This window comes from Pelodiscus sinensis, chromosome 23 (assembly GCF_052426305.1).
Source record: "Pelodiscus sinensis isolate ZL-2025 chromosome 23, ASM5242630v1, whole genome shotgun sequence".
Taxonomy (NCBI): Eukaryota; Metazoa; Chordata; order Testudines; family Trionychidae; genus Pelodiscus; species Pelodiscus sinensis.
This window is the reverse complement of record NC_143074.1, coordinates 10,254,128-10,266,355: the sequence shown is the minus strand read 5'-3', so window position 1 is coordinate 10,266,355 and position 12,228 is coordinate 10,254,128. Positions and strand designations below refer to the sequence as shown.

The window sequence follows — 12,228 nt, the reverse complement described above, 5'->3', positions numbered from 1 at the left end:
CCTATGGGACCTAGGTGATGCCGGATTACCAGATATGCCGGAGTATCAGGAAGTACTATAAGCTGGTTATGTATATACTGTATATAAAGTGTTCTTAACCCTTCTTATTGTACATACTGTATACAGTATACTGTAATGTTTTTGGTTTTTTTAACCCTTTTTTACCCTTTTCGCTCAGTTCAGCTGCTGCCGCTGTTACCTTATGACTCATTTTTTGCCGAAGCTCACTCAGTCCGGCATCAAAATGGCAAAAGCCTAGTATCAGGAGTGTCGGACTATTGGATGCCAGACTATTGAAGTTTTACTGTAGTATCAGTTCCCAGTTTGCTGGATAGAATTTCTTCAATTTTTTTTTTTTTTTTTTAATCCTAAACATTTCAGTTCATATAGATTTGAAAACTTATGGTTTGAACCTTTTGAGGGCTTGGTTTGGTAGACTTTCCAAATGAAGAACTTCTAGGGAAGTAAACTGGAAGAAGGGATGTGTGTGACTCTCCAGATAAGATCATTGCCCTGCTGTCCCTGCCGTGTAGTTCTGCCTGCCAACAGCAAGGCTAAAATTGACTTGTTTCCTTTTAGGTAACAAAAGGAAGGATTTTCTTGTGGTTAAGGCACTGGATTGTACTTTTGGCTAATCTGTGTTCAGTTTCTAGCTTTGCAACAGATTTCCTATATGCAAGTCATTTTAGGTCCAGATTTTCAGATGCTTGGCATGCGCAATCATTGGTATGCTTTCAGAAAAGATGGCCCCATCATCAGGGCTAGATTTTGAACCATGGGCAGCATCCATCACAGCAGCTGTTGTTGTACCATTTGCAAGGAGCATTGAAAAAGAATTCACTGTGTCGGAGTGAGGTCACAGAGGTCCCTTTGGGTATGTCTACACTACCCTCCTAGTTCGAACTAGGAGGGTAATGTATGCATACCGCACTTGCTAATGAAGCCCGGGATTTGAATTTCCCGGGCTTCATTAGCATAAGCGGGGAGCCGCCATTTTTAAATCCCCGCTGCTTCGAACCCCGTGTAGCGCGGCTACACGGGGCTCGAACTAGGTAGTTCGGACTAGGGTGCCTATTCCGAACTACCGTTACTCCTCGTTTCACGCTAGTTCGAACTAGCGGGGTAGTGTAGACATACCCTTTGGGATTACTCTACAGTGTGCTGATCATACCACTGATACCTACCTTGTTCTTTCTGGGTCTTCCCACAACCCTGTCTTGCTGGGCCAGATCCTGTGATCTCCCCCCAGACAAAGCAGATTTGGGGTTATGTGCAGAGCGATGCAGACTCTGAACCACTTCAACTCTGGGAGGATGCATTGTTAGGGCACAGCACTCAGGAAACCAACCACCAAAAGGGATCAAACCCCCAAATAAATCACTTTTTCTTTGTGTAAGTTTCATGCAGGGAAAGCTCATGAGAATGTTCAACCTCTTTATCAATGAAAGAGACATATGCACAATGGCTGCTGTCCCCGGTAGCAGTTATTTACACTGCATCTGGTAGTAAATAAAAATGTTTTTATTAAGTGCAAACAGTGGGATTTAAGTGGTTGCAAGTGAAAACAGATCAATGTTGCGAAATTAAAAGAAAACCCATAGCTAGTTCTAATTCACTAAAAAACATATTTCAAGCAGATTCTTACCCTAAAGAGTTGTTCTTATTTCAGGTATAATCTTGAAGTCCGAGACAAACTCTTTTACTCTGACTTGGGTCTTCAGCCCTGTTTATGTCCTTTTGAAGTGTGCCAGGCCAGCTTAAATAGACTCTCCTCCAGGGTGGGAATCTTTTGTTTTACATTCCCCCTCTCTTTTCCATGGAAATTGATCTGGTGTAAGGTGGATTCCAGTACTAAGTGGAATGGACACAGGTCTTACTAGTTTAATCATTTTTGTAATTACAGGATTGTAATTACAGATTGTTAGGATGATCACCAAGTTGTTAAGGCGGGGAGGGGGGGAGACGGCACACCTGTAATGGCTCTCATTGGGACATTTAAAACTATGAACAGTCTCATTCTTCACATTTCTAACTTCACATTCAAGAATGATACATACACCAAAACAGGCTATATAGATCCAGCAGATTATAAAATTAATATGATAGGTTACAAGAAGTATTTTGTCCAAAGCATCTCTGAGTTGTGCACATTTATGTTTATAAGATAATTTTCATACAGCATGGTCTGTACTCAATGTGTTGATCTTGTTTGAAAATCTGGTCCTTCACCTCTCTGACCAGTTTCCTATCTGTAAAGTGCGGATGATAATATAGCCTTAGTTCATTGAAGTTTTGTGAAGATAAATCAATGGATTGTTAGGGCCTCTGATAGTATGGAGTTGACATCCATGTAAGTAGATAGCAATGTTACCAAATGTCGTAGCTTTATCATGAGTCTTGGGATATTTTGTGTTATTCCAAAAGCGTCAGCTCCTTGAGTCGTGGGAGTCTCAACTTTTAAAAAGTTTCTTGTCTTCATAGTTTTAGGAAGAAAAGCTTGAAAACATGAACTTTAGAGATTCAAACAGGAGAAAGCAAATATGAAGAACCCCAACAACCTGCCCCCTCCCTCCCAAATTTGCTGTTTTTGTTTTGTTTTTTTAAGCTAATCCTATGATTATTTTGAGGCCCTGACTCGTAGTCTTTGACTGCTTGGGGTTGGTAGTGCTGTTTCAAAGCTACAAGCTCAGGAAGAGTATGCACACCTGATTTCCCTATATATATATATATATATATATATATATATATATATATATATATATACATACACACACACACACACACACACACACACACACACAATTTTTGCATGCATAGAGATTTTTTTAAATGCTTCATTTTATGACTAGAGCATGTTACTTTCAGTTTCTTTTCCCTTTTGCAGATGATCTATGTAACTGCAGTTCTCTTGGGAGTGCAAGTGTGAATGAGTGCAATACTTCAACAGGACAATGTGAGTGTCTCACAGGCTATACTGGTCTGTGGTGTGAAAACTGCGAGGAGGGATATCTCATGAACCAAACCAGTGGGCTCTGCTTTCCATGTGGCTGCAATTCCAAAGGCTCTGTCAGTTCCTTTTGTGATAAGTAAGTAACTTACATTTCAGTAAGTTTCCCCAGTGATTTTGTGTAATATGTTGCAATTTGGGTGTATTTTGAGATCCAGGATGTATTTTAAGATTCAAGTGGGGGATTGCCTCACGTAGTGTGGAACTTGGGCTATGTCTACGCTGGCGGCTTCTTGCGCAAGAACATCTTGCGCAACGGTTCTTGTGCAAGAACATATCCACATTGCCATATGCGAGATGTGCTTCTGCGCAAGAGCATCTATGGCAGTGTGGACACTCTCTTGCGCAAGAAAGCTCTGATGACCATTTTAGCCATAGGGGTTTCTTGCGCAAGAAACCCCTGCTGAGCTCCTGTGCAAGAGAGCTTACACCTGTTTAAAAAAAAGAGCGTAGCTCTTGCGTAAGAAGCCCTCTCTTACCACGTTGTACTGTAAATTTTCTTGCGCAAGAGTGGGTGGGCAGTGTGGACACTTTCTGGAAGAACGGCCGTTCTTGCGCAATAACCCGCCAGTGTAGGCATAGCCCAAAGGTGTGTATATAAAAAATTAGGAAGGAAGCTGGCCTTATAAAAATTGATGAAGCATATTTGGCCCCCCCTTTTAAAGATCAGATTATAAAAGATCAGAAAATATCTATAGCTGTAGCAAAACCCCTAGCAAATCACAAGGGAGTTAACTTCCATTTCTGAGTGGAATGTATGCTGCTGCAGAATTTCTCTTTTAATTCCCTGTACATCCAATGCTCATCGCACAATATTTCCATCATGCCTTAAATTTACCAGGGAAATGTGTGTTGGGAGAAGTCACTTTCAAAGCAAATTTTTTGCATCAGAGGCTGGGATCTCAATCAGAACTTTGTGACTTTGTTTCTATGCACTTCACAAAATAAATAGTTGAGTGAATAAGAGACTGTAATGGGACCTTACTATTGCCATTGTTGGATGCACTGCTGCCTCAGTTTCTCTCCTTCCCCAGTTACATCTCCACAACCAGAGCTTTTGAAATAAATTAGACCTCCGAAGAAGGCATTTACATAAACCATTTAATTAAGAACTGGAGTCTCCTATCCTTCTCTGGCCTTACCAATTCATTACTTTCCTCTTAGACTCAGCATGGAGGTTATTCATGGTAGTAAAATACGGTAAACTCTGTGAGGCCAAGATCATCATTTTGTAGTGTGTGTGTGTTCAGCATCTAGCACAGTGTGGTTCTGCTCTGTGCCTGGGCATGCTAGGCACTACAGTAATGTAAATAATAAAGAAAAATAATGCTGCCTACATTTTCCAGGGTTTTCAGGGGTTCATCTTGTGACATCTCAAATGAGCCTGATTCATAGAGAGAGGATGGAAATCTGACCATTTAAGGGCATCTCAGGTTGGACACCCAGAAATTCAGGCACCATGTATTACTAGTCACTTTTAAAAACTATATTGGCTGTAAAATGTTTGTACTTAGAGTAATAGGGCCTTATCCTGTAATCGGTTATTTGTTAATGACTGCTGAATGATTAAATTCTTCTGGGATTATGGACAGCCTAGTGGCATTGATAACAGATGTAGAAAATATACAATATAGCTCACTGCTCTGTCAACAGCTTTAGGATCTCAAATTGCTCACCATTGGTGGTGAAAAAAATAACTGGATTAAAAATAAACCTATCTCTTTTCTGCTGTTTTCTAATGTCTTCTGCTCACCCTCCTTGCTTTGTGTTAGGACAACCCCATAGTGAATCATTAGAGGTCTGGAAGTCTTAATAACAACATCCATTTTGCAGTGCACAAATCATTGCTGTGTTGTAACTGAACATTCAGTAGGATTTTAGTATCAGAGGGGTAGCCGTGTTAGTCTGGATCTGCAAAAGCGACAAGGAGTCCTGTAGCACCTTATAGAGGAAGTGGGTCTTTGCCCATGAAAGCTTATGCTCCAATACATCTACTAGTCTATAAGGTGCTACAGGACTCCATGTCACTTTAGTAGGATTCTAGGCACTTTATCTGGGGCATTTTATGCAGTTTGGGAACCTCTAGACCCCCATAAAATCTGCTATCTCCACTTGCAAGTGGTAGAACTTTGGCTTTGGGCTTATGTGTTTTACTAACAATTGAATTTGGGGTTTATAAAAGCCCAAGCTCAAAGCAAGATGCTGTCAAAACTAGCCGTGATCCTGAGCAGCAAATGGTTGCACTGACTCTTATAGACTGTGAAGCTGCCTGCAGGCTCCTGAAGTGGGGAGGGGTATTGTTTAGCCCATTGTAGAGATGACAGTCTGCTGTAAAGCTTACATCCAGATCGTCCTTCCCCAGGTACATCGCCACAACCAGTGCTTCTAAACTGAATTAGACTTCAGAAGAAGAAAGCATTTATACAAAATAACCATTTCACTCAGAACTAGAATCTCCTGGCCTTCTGTAGACTTACTAATTCATAGCTTTACTGACTGGCTCAGAGATTAGGCTGAATTTTGCATTTGAAAATGAGAATTCAGAGTCAGGTGAGTTCGGGGGTTTGGTAACACAGTGGAGCAGAAGGAAAATTCAAGAATTACTCCTCCTTGTTAAGGATTCATCAGGTACTTAATATTATTTGATTAGATTGTTCCTTCCCTGTGTTTGTGGTTCTTAATAACAACTAATCTCACTTCTTGTGAAATACATGTCAGTTCTCACTTGTACAGAAAGAACCCTACAGCTAAGGGTGTCCTTTTGAGTCAAAAGCTGTTTACTAAAAATGTGAAGGTAGTTTTTTTGGACTGAAGTATAACTTCCATTTGCTTTTAGTCCATTCTACTGCCTGCCTACCTGAATATTTGTATATTCCACTACAGGGGCACACTGTGTTCTTTTCTGCTGCCAGTCTTTACTCTCACCTGCTGCCTCCTGCTGCCCATCAGCGTGTATTTTATATGAGGCAAAAGAAGCAACTTTCTCCCTCAACTCCCAGAGCAGTTTCAGCTTGGCAGTTTCATTATCTTATATTGGATTTTTAAGGTACTCAAATCTCATGCTTCAGGCTGATCACCACAAGGCTGATCAGCTGATCACCACAAGGGTCAGGAAGGAATCTCCCCGTAAATAGCACTAGCATGACTGATCTGAAGGATTTTTTTTTCTCACTGTAAAGGATTGTGCCATTTGACCTAGGAGACGTGGCTTGATGGTTCAATGATCTGATCTAGAAGAGCAAATCCTGTGCCTGAAAGGGGAACTCTGTCATAGGGAGTATTCTCCATCTGGCGTCTGTGTTGTTTTCCACACTAATAGACATTTAGAGCCTTCATGGCATTGGAAAGCTCAATCGGGAACACGGTAAGCAGCTGCAACCTCCCCTTCACTGGCAGCCCACAGGAGGCAAATGGTGCAGGCTGAGAGGGCATGCTGCTAGGACTGCATGGAGATGCTTTGAGTCCGTGCACCCCTGCTGTTGCCTCATTGGCAGAGCTCCTATGGGAGAATCCCAGTCCCGTCACTGGTTGGTATGGAACAGTTGCACATTGAACTCTGAATACAGGTTGCATCCCTAAATTCAGGGATTCTGTGCTCTGACAACATCCATGGTCTGGCATGACCACAGATGTTCCAGGACCAGAGTCCTGGTGCACTGCAGGGCAGTGGGGGCTGGGAGCCTGCACATGGCTCAGTTGGGCTTTGAGGGCGTGGGGCTGGAGCCATGCAGCTCATCTGGGCTGTGAGAAGGGGCAAGGGAGCCGGCGTGCAGCTTAGCTGTACTGTGGGGGTGGGGGGTGCCAGGAGCCAGCACATGGCTCATCTGGGCTGCGAGGGAGCAAGAACCTGTGCACAGCTCAGTTGGACTGCGAGGAGGTGGGGACAGAGAGCCAGCACATGGCTCAGCTGGGCTGGCGGGGGGCCCACCATGAGTTACCATGCAGTGGGCGGACTGAAATGACCTCCCCTAGACCAGAAAAACCCCTTATCAGGGACCAGTCAGGTCCCAAGGGTGCCAGACCAGTGAGGTCCAACCTTTATAATCTCATAGGGTATGTCTACACTACCACCCTAGTTCGAACTAGGGTGGTAATGTAGGCAACTGGAGTTGCAAATGAAGCCCGGGATTTGAATTTCCCGGGCTTCATTTGCATAAAGCCGGGCACCGCCATTTTTAAATGTCCGCTAGTGCGGACTCCATGCTGCGCGGCTACACGCGGCACGGACTAGGTAGTTTGGACTAGGCTTTCTAGTCCGAACTACCGTTGCTCCTCGTGAAACACAAAGTTGTGACCAGTCCTACTCAAAATGTTTCAGAAAGGTCAAATGATTATTATCCTCTTGGGGGAAACCAAGGAACAGAACAGTCCAAGGCCGAGCTCTGATATCCAGAAGCTCAGGTTGAATAGGACCTTAATTCATCTCACAAATACAACATGTAATCAATGACAGCAATAACTCAGAGAAAGATGCTTCCCAGCCTGTTGGAGGATATCAGGATCTGTTCCTAAGGATCTGGCTGTAAACCCCCTGACACACCCTTGTGGGCAGTGCCCCTGGAATGAAAAGGGGTATGTCTGGAACGAGGAGTACAGATAGTTCGGAATGGCTACGTAGTTCGAACTATCTAGCCCGTGCCGCGTGTAGCGGCACGGGGTTCGCACTAGCCGGCTTTTAAAAATGGCGGCGCCAGCTTTATGCTAATGAAGCCCGGGAAATTCAAATCCCAGGCTTCATTAGCAAGTTCGGTATGCATACATTACCCCGCTAGTTTGAACTAGCGGGGTAGTGTAGACATACCCAGGGTATGCTTGGTTTACTTCACAGTCTGACCTTGATTCATGGGACTAGCTTCACACCTCAGTCAGTCGGGGTAAGAGCTCGTATCTGCCCACTCTCTGGCCTACAGTTTTAACAGTTCTACCTTGTAAAATAGAATAATCCTGGAAGTGTCATTGGAAACTTAGGGGAATGTTCCCAAAGGCACAAAGGGGAATTATGTGGGCTTTGAACATCTGCTCAGTCATTGTAATTTGGAAAATCTGTCCCTTAACTCAAGGGTGGTTAAAATACAGCCCGTGGGCCAGATCCAGCTTGCCAAACTGCCGGATCCAGCCCACCAGTGTCCTGCAGTTCAGCAGGAGCCTCAGGCAGGCCTGCCTTCTGCATCCTTGCACACTGAAACAAAGTGGCCAGCTGCAGGAGACATGTACTTCTCTGAGGGTATGTCTACACTACAGCACTAATTCGAACTAACTTAATTTGAATTAGTTAATTTGAACTAAGCTAATTCGAACTAGTGCATCTAGACCTCAAAACTAGTTTGAATTAGCGTTTTGCTAATTCGAACTAGCATGTCCACATTGAGTGGACCCTGAACCGGGGTTAAGGATGACCGGAAGCAGTGCCGGCAGGGCATCAGATTAGGACTTAGATCGTGGAGCTGCTGTCTCAGGCTAGCCGAGGGCTGTGCTTAAAGGGACCTGACCCCCACCCCAGACAGACAGTTCTCAGGGGTTCCCCGCTCGCTTGTCTAACTTGATGAGGGACAGCAAAGCAGTCCTGGCTTGGAGTGCCCTGAATGCCCACACTGGGCATATCACATGACTCTGCCATCATCCCGGCTGCACTTGCCACAGGCTGCCATCCGGGGGGGGGGGGTCAATCAGAGGGCTGCAGGAGAGCTTCCACCCCGAGGAGCCCGCAGAGCCACCCCAGTCCTCCCCATCAGGGGCTCGTACCCCATTCCTCCCTCACCTCCTTCCACTTACCCCTCCCTAGCCCCCCTTCCTGATGTACAAAATAAAGAACAAAACTCTCTTTATTGAACAAAACTTGGGGAGACTGGGAAAAGGAGGTGGGAGAGGGAAAGAGAGGGTGGGAGAGGGGAGGGCAACTAAAATGATCAGGGGTTTGGAACAGGTCCCATATGAAGAGAGGCTAAAGAGACTGGGACTTCTCAGCTTAGAAAAGAGGAGACCGAGGGGGGGGGGAGATATGATAGAGGTCTATAAAAGCATGAATGGTATGGAGAGGGTGCATAAAGAAAAGTTCTTCATTAGTTCCCATAATAGAAGGACTAGAGGACACCAAATGAAATGAATGGGTAGCAGGCTTCAAACTAATAACAAAGTTATTCTTCACAAAGCAAATAGTCAACCTGTGGAACTCCTTGCTGCAGGAGGCTGTGAAGGCTAGAACTAGAACAGAGTTTAAAGAGAAGTTAGATAAAGTCATGGAGGTAGGGTCCATGGAGTGCTATTAGCCAGGGGGTAGAAATGGTGTCCCTGGAACTCTGTTTGTGGAAGGCTGGAGATGGATGGCATGAGACAAATGGCTTGGTCATTGTTTCGGTCCATCCCCTCCAGGGTCCCTAGTGTTGGCCGCTGTTGGCAGACAGGCTACTGGGCTAGATGGACCTTTGGTCTGACCCAGTACGGCCATTCTAAGCTCAGGGCTCAGGGTCGGGGGTCTCACTGGACCACCCTGATTTTCATGCAAACCTGCTCCTGAGTGGCCAGGCTGGCAGCTATCCTGTCCTAGAGGGCCACTTTCCTGTGCCTAGTGCGGAGGTCATGTATGAGGTCCACGATCTCTGCACTAGACCTGGTGGGCGCCCGCCTCTTGCGGACCTGGGCAGGCTCCTAGGAGCTGCCAGCCTGGTCCTGGGAAGAGGCGGAGGGCTGGGTGGCAGCAGGTGGCTGGTTCGTGTCATGCCAGGTGCAGGGTCTGCTGGCTGGGTGCTGGCAGGCTTGCACCTGTTACGGGCACCGTAGCCAGACTGTGCCCCTTTAAGGGCTCCAGGGCCGGGAGGGGGGCAGACGAGTTTCCCTGGTACTGCCCAGAGTGGCCACCAGGGAAAGCTGGGGAGGGCTAGCCTCCCACTAGTTCGAATTAAGTGGCTACACAGCCCTTAATTTGAACTACTTAATTCGAACTAGGCATTTGTCCTCGTAGAATGAGGTTTACCTAGTTCGAATTAAGCGCTCCGCTAGTTCGAATTAAGTTCGAACTAGTGGTTTGCCTGTGTAGCGCCTATCAAAGTTAATTCGAACTAACGTCTGTTAGTTCGAATTAACTTTGTAGTGTAGACATACCCTGAGTGCTGCCAGTCCCTGGGGGGAGGTGGAGCTTCAGGTTGACCCCAGCACAATCTTGCAACTCTCATTGGCTGGAAAATTGCATGTGCTTGCTGGGCACCCCTCCTCCCAGAGCCAGTCACTTTGAGTGGTGTGCGGGAGTGCGGCAGGCAGGTAGCCTCCCTGAGGGACCTGCTGGGCTGTCAGCCTGGAATCACCTGAATAAGTGCCTCTCAGCCAGAGTCTGCACCTGGCTCCCCAGACCCTCTCTACCCTCCCTACCCTCTGCTCCTACCCCAGGTCATAACCCAAACCCTCTGCACTCTTGCTCCTGTACCCATATCCCCTCCAGACCTTACACACCTGTCCTGTGGTCCAGGTCATAACTCCCTCCTGCTCTAGCCAAAACCCAGGTACCCTTTTTATACCCCTGTCCCAGGTCACCACCCCCTGCCAAAGCCTCCACTCCCTCCAGCACCCATACTCCAAGTCAGAATCCTCTTCTGCACCCATACCCCATCTCAGACCCTACACCTCCTCCATTAATATCATGGAAGAGTGTGGCCTTGGAGTGGTCCCCATCAAAAATTATTCTCCACCCCTGTCTTAACTCCACCAGGGCAAACCCCTGATCAGTAGCATTTTGTTCAAAGGACTTCATATTCTGACTGAATTCTTTGACGGAAGTCTCTGAATTTGAGATGTTGTGGAATTCCATAACTTTTTTGAAGAGGGAGCAAAAATGAAAGTCGGAGGAAAATAAGATGGGGGGCAAGTGAGAGAATGTGAATAAAAATTTGCTGTGTTTCCAATTCATACCCAGTACTTTTTCCCCACAGACAAAAATGACCTCCAGGTATTTTTAAAAAAAAAAGTAGGTCGGTTGTCTGTGTTGTAGCAATATTGATAGTCCTAGTTCTATAAGTTGGGCAGACTCACGCACAGTGATGCTGGTATGTGGAAAAAATTGGATGGGAAACAAAAAGCAAAGGGCAAAGTACTCTACTGCATTCAGTGGAGTTAAAACAGGTTCGTTTTAATGAGCATATAAGTTACAAACATATTGCACTAAATCTTTATATAAGATAAGAGGGAGATATTTGACTGAGATGGGAGAGGAAATGTATTTGGACTTTTTTGACTGATTGTTCAGCTGGTATTCTGTGTAAATTTTACACTCATCTGTATTGCTGTAGCATCTACAGCCTTTGCTTGGAATTGGGCCTTCATTGTGCTACATTACAGGAGTGGGTAGGTGAGGTTCTGTGGCCCGCAATATGCAGTAGGTCATACTTGGTGAGCCTGCTGGTACTCTCTGGCCTGAAACAGTGTAAAGCTGTTCCCTGCTCCAAAGCTTCTGCAAAAAACTCTAGATTAAAATGTCCTCAGGTGTGGGGACCTCTCTCTCTTGTCAAAGTTGATAGGAGCTGCCCATTGGTATCTAAGAACAGAATTTCACTCAATGTGGTCTTATGGATTCAAGAGACCTAGTTTCTATTCCAACCTCTGCCGCAGACTGCCCATGTTATCTTGGGCAGGGTATTTACTCTCGGTGCCTCAGTTTGCCACCTGAAAAATGGGGCTAATAATTCATTCTCCTCATTCCCACGCTCTTCTTGTGTCTTACCTGTTTATAATAAATAAGCTTGCAATCTAATAATAATGGTATTCCCTAGAAGCCAATAGAGAAAGGGAATCCAGTGTGATGACCACTAGACAGAGAGAGAGAACTGTAGACAGTCCCTGTCCCAGAGACGTTACTTTAGAAGAGCAGAGTGACCAATACAGTCATTATTTTCAGAGAGGGCATGTCCCTTTATTCTGTTTTTGGTATTCTAGTTTGGATCTCCCTGGTCTGGCACCCTTGGGATCTGACTTGTCCCGGATGAGGGATTTTGCCAGACCAGAGGCCATTTCTGGCTCCCCTGTTGCCAGCCCCATTCTGGGCCCCCCTCCCTCCCCCTTCCCCCCCCCCCCCCCCCCAGCGCACACACCAGGCTTCCTGGCACTTCCTGCATCCCAGCTGAGCCACTGGCATGCCCCCAGTTCAGCTGAGCCGTGCATTGGCTCCCACTCCCACATCCCTGCAGCCCAGTTTGGCCTCATGTCCCTTCCCCCTACATCGCACAACAGTCCCTGCC

General features: G+C 45.8%; 1 protein-coding gene across 3 annotated transcripts in view; it reads left to right on the top strand.

The window, feature by feature from the left end:
- The window catches only part of MEGF9 (multiple EGF like domains 9), a 116,390-nt gene that overhangs the window by 42,096 nt on the left and 62,066 nt on the right, over positions 1-12,228 (top strand). For all 3 annotated transcript variants that reach the window (XM_075905148.2, XM_089772990.1, XM_089772991.1), the window contains exon 2: positions 2,885-3,086. In XM_075905148.2, the coding sequence (XP_075761263.2) occupies positions 2,885-3,086 (202 nt within the window). The remainder of the gene's footprint in view (positions 1-2,884; positions 3,087-12,228) is intronic.